At 42.8% G+C, this 17,187-nt stretch overlaps 2 protein-coding genes across 2 annotated transcripts in view; one reads left to right on the plus strand and one right to left on the minus strand.

The window, feature by feature from the left end:
- Positions 1 to 10,045, minus strand: part of LOC141332936 (NACHT, LRR and PYD domains-containing protein 3-like) — a 31,796-nt gene extending 21,751 nt beyond the window's left edge. The window contains exons 1-4 of the mRNA XM_073837894.1: positions 9,975 to 10,045; positions 3,512 to 5,293; positions 1,224 to 1,394; positions 954 to 1,124 (exon numbers count right to left, since the gene is read on the minus strand). Coding sequence (XP_073693995.1) covers positions 954 to 1,124; positions 1,224 to 1,394; positions 3,512 to 5,293; positions 9,975 to 10,045 — 2,195 coding nt within the window. The remainder of the gene's footprint in view (positions 1 to 953; positions 1,125 to 1,223; positions 1,395 to 3,511; positions 5,294 to 9,974) is intronic.
- A 2,759-nt stretch (positions 10,046 to 12,804) lies between these two features.
- LOC141332937 (paraneoplastic antigen Ma1 homolog) lies at positions 12,805 to 13,620 on the plus strand. The gene has a single exon (XM_073837895.1). It carries the CDS (start codon positions 12,805 to 12,807, stop codon positions 13,618 to 13,620), a length of 816 nt encoding a protein of 271 aa, XP_073693996.1.
- Positions 13,621 to 17,187: the final 3,567 nt, after the last annotated feature.

Consider the following 17,187-nt stretch of genomic DNA (forward strand, 5'->3'; position numbering starts at 1 on the left):
GTGAATAAAGTCAAATAAAATGAAAAGTGTTAATTGCAGCATTAACTTTACATCTGCTCATACTGCATCATATTTCTTTTTGAGTTTGTTTATTTTTTTTACAGTTTTGAGCATTTTAACCAATCACACGTGATTCTGTATAACTGAGGCGTTCAGGTGAGTCATCGTTAAAAAGCCAGAGTTTTGTTCAGTGCCTGCTCGCAGACTGGATCACACAAATTCTCTCATCATAAACAACTTAGTGCAGATGTAAGTAAGGTGCAAGTGAGAGAATAATTTCACTGTGTAGACAACTTCAAAGATTATAGCCTGGGTTTTTGAGCATTTAAAATTGACCTAGACTGAGGTCAGTGATAATGTACTTTAATAATGATATGTTGTTTTTCTACATATAATTTATTTGCTGTTTAAATAACAGTGTAAATTAAAGTGTAACTTTCTATGTTTTTATGAAATTGTGATCACATTAAATACAAATTCAGTAGTATTAAAAATATTTTCTGCAGCGAGAAACTCCTGAACACTCAGATGCACAAAGCAGAAAACACTGATGACATGACACCCATATCTGCTTTTACTTTTAGCCTGACCCTGAGGTTGGCTCATTACATTAGATTTTTGCCAAATGTTTTGCATCTTTTCAGCCAAGTAATAAAAATAGAAATGGAACATTAAACAAATAAGTTTTTAGACCAAAAAGTGACAATTTCAAATACACTGCATCCTTTGCTAACTTTGTTCTCCTATTCTCTTTGCTGATCTGGACTGACAAATGTTCTGCCAGTGTTTACATTTTCTTGACAAGCCATGGCAATTGTGCACTAGATGGGAGAGGGGTGCACTGAAGAAAACGGCTGATATGTCTAAAGAATATAGTTTATAGCATCTGTGCCATTGTGTATTTATATAATTACATCGCAAGAATTTTTACTTATTTTATGGAAACCACTTACCTCAGTATCTTCAGCTGACAGTTTGGACTCTCCAGTCCATCAGAAAGCAGCTCCACTCCAGAATCCTGAAGGTCATTGTTACTCAGGTCCAGCTCTTGCAGGACAGAGTTTGATTGTAAAACTGATGACAAACTCTCACAAGACTTAGTAGTGAGATTACACATGGATAAACTGAACAAGAAAAATGCGGATACAGAATAAATCTTAGAAGTGTGATTTTTAATAATTAAGGTAATGTAAAAAAGTCAATCAAGTATTTGAAACTCAAACCTCAGTATGACGAGTTTACAGGTTGAACTCTGCAGTCCATCAGAAAGCAGCTTCACTCCTGAATTCTGCAGATCATTGTTACTCAGGCCCAGCTCTCTCAGTACAGAGTTTGAGTGTAGAGCTGAAGACAAACTCTCACAGGACTGAGCAGTGAGATTACAGAACTGTAGCCTGTAAAGAACAAAACAAACAGCAATTTTACTGTGTTTATCCAGTAGGGTATATAATCTGGAGCACACATGACTTGTAAAAAAACGTTGACTGTAGTAATAGAGTTGAAGTAATTCAACCATCAGTAAATACATCAGCTCTTCACCTGTTACAGCAAGGCATGGAAAGAAGAGTGGATACAGTTGCTGCAATCTGTATTCATTAAAAAGATTATCCAAAAGGGTCCAAAGACAAAAGAATAAAAACAGCAAACATGCTTAGACAATAACTGGCCATAAATATACACATAAGATGACAATAATCAAACTAATTAGTAACTATGGAAACAAACAAGATTATACTTGTGAACCAACAAAAGACACAGGAAACTAGAACTTAGATCCAACAGGATTAAAAGAACTTCAAAATAAGAGTCCCAGAACAGAAACACAGCACCAACCTGACAACAACAAACCTGGGTAGATTACCAATATTTTATGTACCAGTTGAATTTATCATACAATTTAGAAAAATAAACTGGATAAAGCATAAGTACATCACAGCAAAATCCCTGAAAAAATCCCACCCCCCTCCCAAAAAAAAAACAATGATGTCACTAGCGAAACTTTTTTAGGAAGTGACACCTTTGTTTTTTTGGGGAGTGTTATTCCATAAATTGTCACAACATTTGTCACAAATTGTCAAAGCATGTCATTATTGTTTCGGTAGTGACAAAAGGGAACACATAGTCGTCATATTTTGAGGAAATAAACAATTTTAGTACCGTTATGCAATTTTTTTTTTTTTTTTTTGTATTTTAGAATGTTTTAGTTTGCAAGCTAAAATTCTGTAATGTGTTGTGGCCACTACCAAAGTATTACTGTCACTACCAAAAATGTGTAGCCACTACTGAAACATGGGATGTTTTGTCAAAAATAAAGTATACTAAATTATCATATGAAGATATTATGATAGTGTTTGATTCAATGTATATTTATGAATTATTAACTTTGTATAAGGCAAAAAGTTGATCGCATTGATTTCAAAGAAAAATTGGATTCAAAATACAACAAATTCTATAAAATACACTTCAAATATTGTTAAACAATGTAATTGTTATTGATTTACCTTATATTTTTACAATGTAGATCAATCTTAGTAGGTCAATATAACCCTTTTAATAAACTATTATTACTGTGTTAACTGTTTTTTTTTTTTTGAAAAAAGACCTTTGTTTCAAGATGTTTCCAAATCTGACTTTGTGTGCAATGATGAGATTAACAGGTGTTTTTGGTGTAAACTGGGTTTGAAACAGCAGACTTTGTTTCTAATTTACTACTCACTGCCAAATACACAGTAAAACTAGTTGCCTTTTATGAAAGTGAATGATACACGTGTCCTGCACGCAACAACGGAATGAGTTGTGACGTCTGATTCATAAACAAATGACTCAGATGAACAGATTCTTTTAAATGAATCCTTCAAGAAGATTCACCAATAAGCCTCAAGCTGACTCATAAGTAAGTGGTTTGAGTGAGATTCAGTTAGGGAATTGTTCAGAGCTGTTAGTGAGTTTACAACTGACTCCCTTACTGAATCATTTATAAGCAACAAACTGTAAGCGCAATACTGCCGGTTCGATTCCCACACCGGCAGGAATTGAAGGTGGGGATTGTGAATGAACAGCTTTCTTCCCACCTTCAATACCATGACTGAAGTGCCCTTGAACAAGGCACTTAACCACCAGTTGCTCCCCGGGCGCTGGAGCAATGGCTGCCCACTGCTCCGGTGTGTGTGTTCACAGTGTGTGTGTGTGTGTGTGTGTGTGTGTGTTCACAGTGTGTGTGTGTGTGTGTGTGTTCACTTCTCACTGCTGTGTGTGTGTACTTGGATGGGTTAAATGCAGAGAACCAATTTCAAGTATGGGTCACCATACTTGACAATACGTCACGACTTTCACTTTCACTAATATTGTGATACTGGCAATCCAACCACAGAGTATGTCAATCATCCGCCACAAACTGTGCCATTCTTGTTTTACACTTGACATTTTGTTGGTTTGCTAAGAAAGCACATGCTAGAATCATAAACGTGATCATGTTTTAAAAAGTAAAGTAATAGTTTTTAGTGTTTCTTACCGAACTGATCTGGATTCTTTAACCACAGGCAACAGCTTCTGAAGAACTTCATCTGCTGTATGTTTTGCTCCAATAAACTGTTTTAGATCTAAAACATCCATTTTCTTTTCTGATGTCAGCAACACATAAACCAGAGCTGACCACTGTGAAGAGGAGAGTTTGGTTTTCCTTATTTCTCCAGATTTCAGATAATCTTGGATCTGCTGCATCAGCGAATCATCACCCAGTTCATTCAGACAGTGGAACAGATTGATGGATTTCTCTGGAGAGAGATTCTTTCTGATCTTCCGTTTGATGTAATTAACAGTTTTGTCTTTATTGTAGGAGCAGATTCCTGTCTCTGTCAGTAGTTCTCGTAGGAGAGACTGATTGGACTCCACTGAGAGACCCAGAAGAAAATGTAGAAAAAGATCCAGGTGTCCATTTTTACTCTGTAAAGCCTCATTCACAGCTCTCTGATGCAGCCCAGATAGAGAATTATATTTCTTATGCTGTAAAATCTTAGACAACAGACTTTGCTTGCTTTGGTCAAACACAAATATGTTTTTGTTTGTCGAGGAGAGGTGTGCATATAGAGCTGCTAGATGCTCCTGAATGCTCAGATGAACAAAGCAGAAGACTTTCCCCTGATACAAGCCCAACTCCTCTCTGAAGATCTGAGTGCACAATCCTGAGTACACTGATGCTTCTGTCTCATCAATGCCACACTCTCTCAGGTCTTCCTCATAGAAGATCAGGTTTCCTTTCACAAGCTGCTGGAAAGCCAGTTTCCCCAGTTTGAGGATCATGTCTTCATCTGTCACCTTCTTTTCATAGTCCTTCTCATGTTTGATGTTAGTCTGAAGGATCAGGAAGTGTGTGTACATTTGAGTGAGAGTCTTGGGGATCTCTCCATTCTCTGCTGGACTCAACATCTTCTCTAGAACAGCGGCTGAGATCCAGCAGAACACTGGGATGTGGCACATGATGTAGAGGCACCTGGATGACTTCAGGTGTGAGATGATCCTGTTGGCCAGACTCTGATCACTGATTCTCTTCCTTAAGTATTCCTCCTTCTGTGGCTCATTGAATCCTCGTACCTCTGTCACTCGATGGACACACTCAGAGGGGATGAGATCAGCTGCTGCTGGTCTGGAGGTGATCCAGATGAGAGCAGAGGGAAGCAGATTCCCCTCAATCAGGTTCATCAGCAGCACATCCACTGAGGCTGATTCAGATATATTGCACAGTTTGACTTTGCTTTTAAAGTCCAGAGACAGACGACACTCATCCAGACCATCAAAGATGAACAACACTTTATATTCATCACTAGATATTTCCATTTCTTTAGTTTCAGGAAAAAAGACATGAAGAAGATCTGAAAGACTGAGTGTTTTGTCCTTCATCAAGTTGATTTCTCTGAAAGGAAGTGGAAATATGAGCTGGATGTCCTGATTCTCTTTCCCTTCAGCCCAGTCCAGGATGAACTTCTGCACAGAGACTGTTTTTCCAATGCCAGCGACTCCCTTTGTCAGCACAGTTCTGATGGCTTTGTCTTGCCCAGGTAAAGGTTTAAAGATGTCATTGCATTTGATGGCTGTGTCCTCTGTTGCTGCTCTCCTGGATTGTGTCTCAATCTGTCTCACCTCATGCTCATTACTGATCTCTCCACTCTCACTCTCTGTGATGTAGAGCTCTATGTATATCTCTTTCAGGGGTGTTGGGTTTCCCTGCGTTGCTGTTCCCTCATACAGACACTCAAACTTCTTCAGATTTGATCTAAATCTTTTGAGGACTTCATGGCTGTAAAATAAAAAAAAATACTTGAATTAAAAAGCACAATGTTGAATTTATTCTGTATCATATTTAGCGTCTCAGCGCGAATCAGACAATTCAGGAGACTCGATTAGAAGTTTTGAAACACTTCCTCAGATCCAAATTCCACAAGAGGCCCAGCAGGACAAGACTCCTGTCGTAAAATTTGTCATTTGATACCCTGGCGCCAGCCAGCTTGAAGCAAACCCAACCAGTAAGGAACTTGCAACATTAACACAAAAGGACACTAAAGGAAGGAGATTGTCAATTTTGGGCAAATAACCAAGATTAATGGTCAAAGAGATGCACATCATGAAAAATCACATAAGAACATATAAGACATATAAGAAAAATCATTGGAGATTTTGGTTAGTGGGCTCCCCCACTCAAGACAGAGCCTGAAATTCCTTCTACACCCTTTTGACCTTTTTGTTCCTCACAGAGAATGTACCATCACGTTCCCAATATGACATAAAACTGCCTTTCCATTTAAATATGCGCCTAATATGATGCTAAAGAACCTATTAGCAACTCATCCTTTCTTTACATAACTTCCTATCTTTTATGTAACCCATACATTTGCCTATTGTGTTTTAATCACTCATTGGGTATATCCTTTTAGATAACTATTGAATAGCTTAATGGTTTATATTTGTGTTTGGTATGCCTGAGCTTGAAATTGCTTTCTTGAAACGTTTCTATAATTCAATTCTTTGTAAAATGTATTATAGTCTTGTTATAGAAATCACGTCCAAATTTGACTCTGCAAAGAGCGGGAAAACTGGGACCACGGGACTGATAAGATAACATTGTGATTTATGGTTTGGGAGGAGAAACTAACAGTACCCCAAGTTAGGACAATGTTTCAATTGGTCAAGACACCATTTGGGATGTGTCCAAAAGCTGAGTTTAAATACTCAAGACACCATCAAATCTCCCTCTTACTCTCTCTTAATCTTTGCGCTTCGTGCCGCCGCATTTCGACGCTGCTGTTGGCGTTCTTTGAACGCTGCCTGGCCTGCATGCCAGCTGCTCCTCTAAAGGAAACATGAGGAGATCGTTACACTTCTGTCTTTAACTTTAAGTCTTTTTTCATTCCGTTAAGTTTCATGTTCTAGTTAAGTTTTGCCGCAAGCCGTGACCCAAACGTCTGTGTCCACCTGAACTTTAACCAGCGCACAACTCTGCATCCTCAGCCAACGCCCAAGACTTCAAAAACGACCACCAAACTTCCAACCAATCAACAACCTCGGGAAAACCCCCTTTCTGGAACGAGTGTGTTTATGTGTTAGTTTGTATGTTTTAGGTTAATCCAATAAAATCGTATTCTTATTAGAAAAGATAAGTATCTTGTGTTTTGTGTTTACAAGTTAATGTCTTAAACTGTCGATCTTGCTACTGTGCTAATATATAGTGTTTTATTCCATTAAAAGTCTGGATACTGGATTCTGATTGGCTGGCAGGTGTGCAGTAAAACGTCTGGTTACGTAGGTAACCCATCGTTCCCTGAAGGAGGGAACGGAGACGTTACATATGGGAATTCGCCTAGAATCCAATCATCTCTGAGCCTTCTACAAAAGGCCAATGAAAATTGGCGAGTGGCATTTGCATGACAAGCCACTCCCCCGTACATACGGGTATAAAGATGGCGTCATGCAGCCAGTCAAACAGGTTTTTCACTGAAGAGCCGGATCGAGCCGGCGTCAGCGCGACGACAGGGACGTGGCAGGGGATGTAACGTCTCCGTTCCCTCCTTCAGGGAACGATGGGTTACCTACGTAACCAAACGTTCCCCTTCAGTCGAATCACTTCGACGTTACATATGGGAACAGACCCTATGGAACAGGCCACGTCCCTGGCGCCGCGTTACGCAATCGACCCACGTGCTGGCAGGCGTACGTGTCAGCAGACGGATACCTTTACGTAACCTTCCCAACGCCCTGGGCCCCTTGGAAGGGGACCACAGGGATGCCAGCTTGAGCTAAAGCAGGGTTTGGGGGGGCGGAGCACATGAATTTCTTTCTGTACATGTGGAAAATAAAGAAAATTCGATACATCCATAAGTATTAGGGATATACGAGGAAAACAAAGGTAACTGAAGACCTTTGGAAAAATACTGAGAAATAAGCCACAACCTGCGGGGCGAAGGAGACCCAGGCAGGAGCACAGTCAGAGCTACTCCGCATCTAGCCCTGACTGCGGGGCATGGAGGACCCAGGATTCACCGAAGGGAATATGCTGGGAAATTAACGCACGGATCCTCGTAGGAATGGCGCAGCAAGCCAACACTAGCCGTCCTCCCGGTCACCTGTCAGAACACGGGAGGATATGGCCTCTACGCGAAGGTTGTAGAACCTGGCGAAGGTGTTAGGTGTCGCCCAGCCGGCAGCTCTACAGATATCTGCTAGTGAGGCGCCATGAGCCAACGCATAGGAGGACGCAACACCCCGTGTGGAGTGGGCGTGAAGACCTAACGGGCTTGGCTCTCCCTGATAAAGATAAGACAGGGAGATAGCTTCTACCACCCAATGGGCCAACCTCTGTTTGGAGACAGCATTCCCTTTCTGCTGACCTCCGAAGCAGACAAAGAGTTGCTCTGAGCGTCTGAAGTGCCGAGTGCGGTCTACGTAGGTACGCAGAGCACGGACTGGACACAGCAGCGCAGCAGCTGGGTCTGCCTCCTCCAGGGGCAGAGCTTGCAGGTTCACCACCTGATCGCGGAAAGGCGTGGTGGGAACCTTGGGCACATAACCGGGCCGGGGTCTCAGGATCACGTGAGAATCGCCGGGCCCGAACTCTAGGCACGTTTCGTCGACAGAGAAAGCTTGAAGATCCCCTACCCTCTTGATGGAGGCCAACGCAGTCAGGAGCGCTGTCTTTAATGACAGAAACTTAAGCTCAACTGAGGCGAGTGGCTCAAAGGGAGGTCCCCGCAGGCCTTGAAGGGCGACGGAGAGGTCCCAAGAAGGTATGAGGTGCGGTCTGGGAGGATTAATCCTCCTAGCGCCTCTGAGGAATCTCACGACCAGAGGGTGCTTACCTATGGATGGTCCATCCACTGCATCGTGATGTGCGGCGATAGCGGCAACATACACTTTGAGAGTCGAAGGGGACAGCCTACGCTCCAACCTCTCCTGCAGGAAGGAAAGCACTACTGCAATCGTGCATCTCTGGGGGTCCTCTCTTCGAGAGAAACACCAGTCGACGAACAGACTCCACCTCAGAGCGTAAGCCTGCCTTGTAGAGGGAGCTCGGGACTGAGTGATGGTATCTATCACGGCCTGTGAGAGGCTGGCGAAGTCTGACGCGTCCCGTCCAGGAGCCAGATGTGCAGGCTCCATAGATCGGGACGGGGGTGCCAAATTGTGCCCATCCCCTGAGAAAGAAGGTCCTTCCTCAAGGGGATTTTCCAGGGAGGGGCTGTCGCGAGGGAAATGAGTTCTGGGAACCAGGTCCTGGCAGGCCAGTATGGGGCGACCAGGAGAACCTGCTCCTCGTCCTCCCTGATCTTGCACAGGGTCTGTGCAAGGAGGCTCACTGGGGGAAAGGCGTACTTGGGCCCCGGAGGCCAGCTGTGAGCCAGTGCGTCCCTGCCGAGAGAGGACTCGCTGAGGGAATAGAACAACTGGCAGTGGGAGGATTCGGGGGAGGCAAACAGATCTATCTGGGCCTCCCCGAAATGACTCCAAATCAGCTGGACTGTCTCGGGGTGGAGTCGCCATTCTCCAGGGAGGGTGGACTGCCGTGAGAGCTGATCGGCTGCACGGTTGAGTTCCCCTGGGATGTGAATGGCACGCAGCGATTTGAGCCACGTTTGACTCCAGAGGAGCAGACGGCGGGCGAGTTGAGACAGGCGACGGGAGCGGAGGCCGCCTTGGCGGTTGATGTAAGCTACAGTCGCGGTGATGTCGGTGCGAACAAGCACGTGCTTCTGACGCAACGTCGGTTCCACCTCGTCATCCGACTCTCCCTCTGATGCTGCAGTCGACATCTCATCCTCCGCAGGAGCACCGAAGGAGACGCTCAGCCCGCTGGGCGGGGAAGCATACTGCTGTGGGAACTCAACGGGGTCACGTTGTGTGACAAAAGACCGCAGGGCTTTGTGGGCCGGCGGTGCGTTCTGCACGGTAACTGTTAAGTCCCCACCGCCCCTCACCGCGGTGGCCGAAAAGCATTGACGGCTCAACAAGAGTTGAGGAGGGAGGAGGGCGGCGTGAGCCGGCTCGCGAACGAGCGGCGGGACTTCAACGTGGCCATGGTCATGCTCTCGCAATGAGGGCACGCACCATCCATGAACACCACCTCAGCGTGTTCACTCCCCAAACACGTGAGGCAGAGATCATGTCCGTCCGCGGGAGGGAGGAAACTACCGCACCCGGAAGCGCATGGACGAAAAGGCATTCTGAAAAGAACGCTTTAAGGCCGCGAGAAATTGCTCTTTTAGATTCCCGGTCTGCCCAGGGAAAGCTGCGGGGCGGCTGTGCGCTCGACGGCTTGATCGCTGGTGTTTGCAGGCGGCTTGTTGCCGTGAGAACGGCAGCCCGCGGGATCTCGCTGGTGGCTGCCAAGAAATTGCTCTTTTTGTGAAACACTCTTAGATTGGCAGCACAACAGAGAGAGAGCAGGAACTCTTTTTTGAAGAACTCGTTGTTGTCGTGAAGAATCTCACTCAGTTGATTCGGCTCGAGCATAGATGGCTCTGAAGCGAATAAATCTGTTTGACTGGCTGCATGACGCCATCTTTATACCCGTATGTACGGGGGAGTGGCTTGTCATGCAAATGCCACTCGCCAATTTTCATTGGCCTTTTGTAGAAGGCTCAGAGATGATTGGATTCTAGGTGAATTCGCATATGTAACGTCGAAGTGATTCGACTGAAGGGGAACCGTTTAATGCACAGGTAGTTCCAAGTCAGTTTAATCACCGTTCTATATTAATGCGCTGCTTTAATTGATGCACACAATAGCACAGAGAGAGAGAGAGAGAGAGAGAGAGAGAGAGAGAGAGAGGTCGGAGATCGCATTGTGCTGCGCACATACATAAACTTCTTGTCAGCGCTTGCCTACGATCCTTATTAAAATAGCCTAGATACTAGATCGCTACATATTCCTCAGCAATCGGGTGGTAAAGCTGTCATCTCTCTTGCCTTCACACTCTCTCTTGGTCGATCGATAATCTACTGAAACAAATGCTATATTTCATTCAAATAAATGTGATTTTACCGGACTATTTAATCTCTGAGTCTGATTTGAAGCGGGCAGAATGCTAGAGCTGCGTGTTATAACTGACGAAAATAACCGTCTTTTTTATCCATTCAGTCAAATTTTGCGCTGCAAATATCAATCCTAGTTTTAATTTGTCTGTAACTTAACAAATGACCATGGAATAAGCGGGATAATCAACGGCTTGCCGTGCGTTAAAGGATTTAAAATGCACTTCGCGTTGGGCGGTTATTAGCCTCCACGTCGTGCATTTAAAATCCTTTAACGCACGGCAAACCGTTGATTATCCCTTACTTCACTATATTCTGGATAGTAATATCCATTGCAGAGTTACGTTATTCGGCTCGTTCCATGAATCGCACGCTGATTCTGAACAGCCGCAAAACAGTGACTCTGTTCAAATTCCCTATTGAATCATATTCGATTCCCTTTGAGCTAAATATTAAATGTAATAACCCTACACATATTTCTTACAAAAATATTATACCTGAGACCAAGCCGTGTATCTTCACTCTTAAAATCAACTACACATTTAACATTATCAAGTACACTTTAAAGAGCACTTTCTAATCATTTCATAAACTGTTTATACAAGAGCTGTGAACTTAACTGTGATAATATATGAAAGTTATCAAAGTCATGCTGTAATCACATTTTTATACAAATGTTATACCTGAGATCAGGCTGTGTATCTCCACTGTTAAACTTTATTGGTGGATCCATAGACTTGTCACTCCTCAAAGACACACAGCTGGGCTCTGCTTCTGATCTCTTTTGATGAACTGAACTATGAGCAGTGTTGGGCACGTACCTTTAAAAAAGTAATTAGTTATAGTTACTAGTTACTTCTCACAAACAGTAACTGAGTAAGTAACTGAGTTACATCATTATAAAAGAAACTAATGTAACCCAGTGTAATAATTTACAAGTCTTTTTTATACATGTTTATATTTCAGGTGCATTTTATAAATGTATATGGTTGTGAATAAGTTCTATGTTAATTAAGTTGATATTTATTATTTTTGTATTTTGATATTTCTATCGTTTATCCAATCGAATTCACTTGTCCATGTTGGGTGTCCAATCAATGCTCTAGATTAAGGTGAAGGGGGCGGAAAGAATTGAGGGCAAAGTTGAACGAGGAAGAATGGGGAGAGCACGAGAGAAGAGCGTGCGCTCATCTGGTGTGATATTGTTTCACAAAATATATAGTATAACTAATGCTATAATGTGTTTCAATAGTTAATGTAGTTAGTGTGTTGTCAAAACGAGAACAGAAACTTATACTACAGAGACGGTTGGCGAGTCGTCAGCATGAGGATTCGTGGCAGTTTCAGATGAGGATGAGTCCAGATGACTTGAGTTAACGTGAGTGCTCGGAATTCCTGTGGCCTTATAAGGAAATCGCCGCTATCGTGGGGTTGACGGACATTCAACGTCGTGAGGTGAAACACGCTCTTCGGATTGGGGATATTAAGGTATTTTTTTTTGTTTGTTGCTCAGTGTTGAGTGAAGCGGTCTTTTGTTTGTTTGTTGACCACAACGTACCCCAGCATCAAACAGGCCTGCAACGTGACAATGAAAGACTTACCGATTGAATAAGGTTAAGTGTGAGCTCATATTGCCGGCTTAGTATTTGGTTAAAGAGTATTTTGAATTTGAGTGAGAGTTTGGGGACTCAAGTTTAAAGTATATCTAAAAAGAGGGAAACAAATAACTATTTACAAAAAAGTGAATATGTGAAATGTGTATTTGATTTATTTTTTGATACATCTGTGAATTGTTGAAATTCCTATTGCTTATTTACATAACTGTTATTTTATTTTACATTTTTGAACAAATCCTGAAACTTGATCCTTACAATATTTTTCAGTAAATTGTCATTTAACTTACAGTATACTTGAGTGTTTTCAATTTATTATTATTTGAGATTTAATTACTTTATTAACAGAAGGTAAATTCTAAAATCCTAATTCATAAATGTTTGTGATTTTTATTTTAAATTTAAGGGACCCAAGGAGTTAAGTAGCAAACACAGTTACACAGAATACGTTGAAGTGAGTAAATAGGCACACATAGCTCACAATAGTTGATAAAACAAAGTTTATTCATCCGAACTCAGAGCGCTCCATTATCTAACCATGTAGGAAAGGGTTGAAAGCGCTACATAAATTGGAGGCACCGCTGGGATTCCTTGCGTGTCCCGTTACAGTTGTGTGCTGTAAAAGAAGAAACAAAAGTAAGTCTCAGTGATCATCTAGTTAGCACAGAGTGACCATGACTGCTTATTCAATATATCCTGGGCTGGTGGATGAGCTTAAAGGATGGTGTCGAGGAGAAATGCTTAATGACGCACATGCGCTGATGGTCATTGTCCCTGAAGAAGTAGATATTTCTCAAATAGAAGACACCCTCCAATCTGTTAAATGTCTGGGGCGAGTGCGTGTGAGAGGACGCATGTACAACAGCAAACTGGATAGTTTGACTGTTTTATGTGAATGCAAAGAAGTTGTAGATCCTTCTAAAATCCCTCCTGAAATACTTCCCACAGGTGGAATGGTAGCCTGGCCGATTGTCATGGTGACCCGAAGTCCAGTTTCACCAAGTGCTCCTTCTAGTGCAGAGCAAAATGATTCATCTACCGCTGTGGATGATAGCAATGTTCAGGAGTTGTTGGGCGCACATGATGGCTCGGCTGAGTCCATTATTCATGCCGTGGGGGATCTGCTAGCTAAAATAGAAAAACCAGTGAGCGATAGCAGCAGTTATCGCCGCCTCCGTGTTTTTTCTGGGACTGTGCCAACTCCTGCCAGAGAAGAGCCTTTAGAACATTGGATAGAGCAAGCTCGTCTCATGGTGGAAGAAAGTGATTGCTCAGACAAAGAAAAAAGACGTCGGATTATGGAGAGTCTACGAGGTCCAGCCTTGGCAATAATAAAAGCTGCTCGTGTAACCACTGCTGATCTCAAGCCAGAACAATGTTTAGAGGCTATTGAAAGTGCCTTTGGTTCTGCAGAATCAGGGGAAGAGCTTTATATTGCTTTTCGTTTGATGCAGCAACAGCCCAGTGAAAAAACTGTCAGACTTCCTTAAAAGGTTGGAACAGACGGTGACCAAAGTCATAAAGAGAGGTGGTCTGTCGGTTGCCGCTGCAAACCATGCAAGAGTGGAACAGTTACTTCGAGGAGCAGTTGCTGCTGATCTTATGTTGGTTAATCTCAAGTTGAGGGAAAGGAAGGTAAATCCTCCATCCTTTTTGGAGCTTTTGAGTGAGATTCGCGGTGAGGAAGAATACGAGGCATCTAGGGCTAAGTTAAACTCCACTGTGCATAAAGTCCATGCTAAAGCAGAGGTAGACAATAAGCAGACAGAAATTCAGACTTTAAAAACTGAGTTGAAGGAACTGAAAGCTATGTTCGCTTCCATGGCAGCCACGCCATATGGAGTTGTGAAAGAAGAAGTGTCTGCTGGTCCAGTCATGAAAGCCACAACCTTAGAAAGTTGCCCCAACCCTGAAGTGACTGCCCTAAAAAAACAGGTCAAAAGATTGCAGCAGAAAGTTCAAAGTAAAAAGCCCATTGCCTCTGTCTCCTCCTTGCCTGTGGAGACTTCTAGAAATTTCACTGGTACATATAAGCCGACCACGTACAGTGATCCAGATGAATATTACTGCTACCGCTGTGGAGAAAGTGGACACTTCGCCGCAAAATGCAGAAATGCTGAAAACCAAGCAAAAGTTGTTCGAAGATTAATCCAGTCGCTGAAAAAAGCCAAAAGTAAAGACTCGGATTCACCTGAGCCAAAAGACAGTACAACCAACTGTTCAGTAAAGAGGAGTGCTGTAGACATACAAAAACAAAGGCACCTTCCAGAAGGTTTGGTTGGTCCAACGTCGGTTGTTCAGATAAAGGTAAATGGACATGAATGTGATTCCTTATTAGACAGTGGTTCACAAGTAACCATCATCTTCGAAGCATGGTACAAGCAGCATCTGTCTGATGTTCCCATTCACCCTGTCACAGGTTTGGCCATATGGGGTTTAAGTGAGTCTAGCTACCCTTACTTGGGTTACGTGATGGTAGATGTTGAGTTCCCTAGCAAAATCACAGGAACTCAGGAAACCCTTTCAGTCTTGGCCTTAATCTGCCCAGGACCGTGTAGTCCAGATCAAACACCAGTTATTTTGGGTACCAATGCTAACCTTTTCAAGCGTTTGGCTCGTTTGTGTAGAGAAAGTACTGGAGTGGACATTGCACAGACCTTGGGCATAAATGTGAGTTCAGTTTCCGAAGAATTGTCATGTGACCCTGCTAAGATCTCTGGTGAAGACGGAGTGGGCAGTGTAAGGTGGCTTGGTCCTGGCCCCTTGTCCTTGTCCGCAGGAGGGAATTGCGTGGCGATCTGTGGGGTAGAGTTAAATGAACCATTAGGAGAAGAGGTTCTGTTGGTAGAGGCTTCTCCAGAGGCCACTCTGCCAGTTGGAGTGTTACTGCAGCCCATGGTAGTGCCACATTCTGAAATGGATGTCCACAATTTCCCAGTACTGATGCACAATGAATCCCTGAAGGACACCGTGATTCCAGTAGGAACAGTGGTTGGTCACTTACATCCAGCAGATCCAGTAACATCCGCCCCAAAGACAGGAGAGTTCGATACAAAGCTTATTAACTTTGGAGATTCCCCAATTCCTGAGACATGGAAGCAAAGGCTAAGGCAAGCATTGTTGGAAAGAGCTAATGTGTTTTCGCTTCACGAGTGGGACTAGGGATGGGTACCGAAACCCGGTACTTAATCGGTCCCGGTGCCAAATTATAAAAGACCGAAGTATCGATAAGCTCTGACGTTAACGGTTCTGCTGTCGGTACTGGAGAAATTAAAAAAAATAAATGTCGTATTTATTATTACTAAATAAACATTACCTGCTAGCATCTTTTACCTGAGCAGCATTTTGTAATTTGCGATAATATTCGTTATTCGCTTGTACTGCCGTTATTTGCAATCTCACGCACGAAATGTAGTCTGTTCCGCAATACACAGAGCTCGCGCGCGCACAACACGAGAGAGCTCGCGCTTATAGAGCGACGATGGCGGAGAGAGTCAAACGATCCAAAGTATGGTTACACTTCATCCGTGTGAACACGGACCATGCTCGTTGCAACAAGTGCAACAGGATTTTTGCTTGTAAAGGCGGAAACACAAGCAATTTATCCAAACATCTAGCCAAAGTGCATTGTGTGCAGATAGAGAAATGCAAAGTTTTCGACTGCCTAGCTTCTACTTCATCATCCGCCTCCTCAGATATGCATGCTGTTAAAATAACGACATAAACATCACATAAGGTCTCTCTAAAGCAGTATTATAATGTTAATAATTTAATAAACACATTTAGCAGTCACCATTAACAAAAGGGGTTATTATTAAAAGGAAGAAACAACAAAAGCGATTAGGAGGACGATTCCTCCGCATATATACATTTGAGTGCAGTGCAAGGGAAATTCCCTGAAACCCGAGCCTTAAAGGGACAGACACCCAGACCTTTACACTACATATAGGCTAAATATTTAGAATATTTTTTATGCAGTAGCCTAAATATTAAACATTAAAATGCCTTTATAGTACTGCTTTTACAATTATAAAGCAGAGCTTACCTAAAAATTAATTTGTAGTTAAATCATTATATATTCATTTACAAGAAATTTTTATTTATTTGTTTTACAATCATTGGTTTCGTTTGTGTAACAGATATTTTCTTAAACATTGGTGTTTGCTAAGCTATAGATATTTATTTTAAAAAATAAAGTGTTATTTCTGTTCTCAATTTGTTTTTCGGTTTTTTAATTAAAAACACAACAAAAAGTACCGATAAGAGTACCGTTAAAGTACCGAATCGATAAGTGGTATCGATAGTAGTAGTAATACCGTTAAAACCTTAACGATACCCATCCCTAAGTGGGACGTGGGTTTGGCGAAAGGAGTGGAACACCATTTTCGGCTATCCGATACTAGGCCCTTTCGTGAGCGCTCTAGGCGCCTGGCTCCTGCAGATATTGATGATGTTCGAAGACACATTCAGGAGCTTATGAAATCCGGCATCATCAAGGAATCACGAAGCCCCTACGCCTCCCCTATTGTAATCGCCCGAAAGAAAAATGGAAGCGTAAGAATGTGCATCGACTATCGCACACTTAATGCTCGAACAGTGCCTGACCAGTATACTACTCCGCGCATTGATGATGCGTTAGACTGTTTATCAGGGAGTAGATGGTTTTCCGTCCTTGACCTCAGAAGTGGCTATTACCAAATAGCTATGTCTGAAGAGGATAAGGAAAAAACTGCCTTTATATGCCCCTTAGGATTCTATCAATTCGAGCGTATGCCACAGGGCATTACTGGGGCACCTGCGACTTTCCAACGCTTGATGGAAAAAGCTGTTGGGGATATGAACCTGCTTCAAGTCCTTGTATACCTTGATGACCTGATTGTCTTTGGGAAGTCGTTAGAAGAGCACGAAGAAAGACTTCTTAAGGTTCTGGACAGACTAGAAGAAGTGGGACTGAAAGTGTCATTGGACAAATGCCAATTCTGCCAGACCAAAGTCAAGTATGTTGGACATATAGTATCTGCCGAAGGCGTTGCAACAGACCCTGATAAGGTCAAGGC

The sequence above is a fragment of the Garra rufa genome, chromosome 4 (assembly GCF_049309525.1).
Source record: "Garra rufa chromosome 4, GarRuf1.0, whole genome shotgun sequence".
Classification (NCBI taxonomy): domain Eukaryota; kingdom Metazoa; phylum Chordata; class Actinopteri; order Cypriniformes; family Cyprinidae; genus Garra; species Garra rufa.

Coding starts and splice junctions, on each gene's coding strand:
- LOC141332937 (XM_073837895.1), top strand. CDS start 12,805: ATGACTGCTTATTCAATATATCCTGGGCTGGTGGATGAGCTTAAAGGA.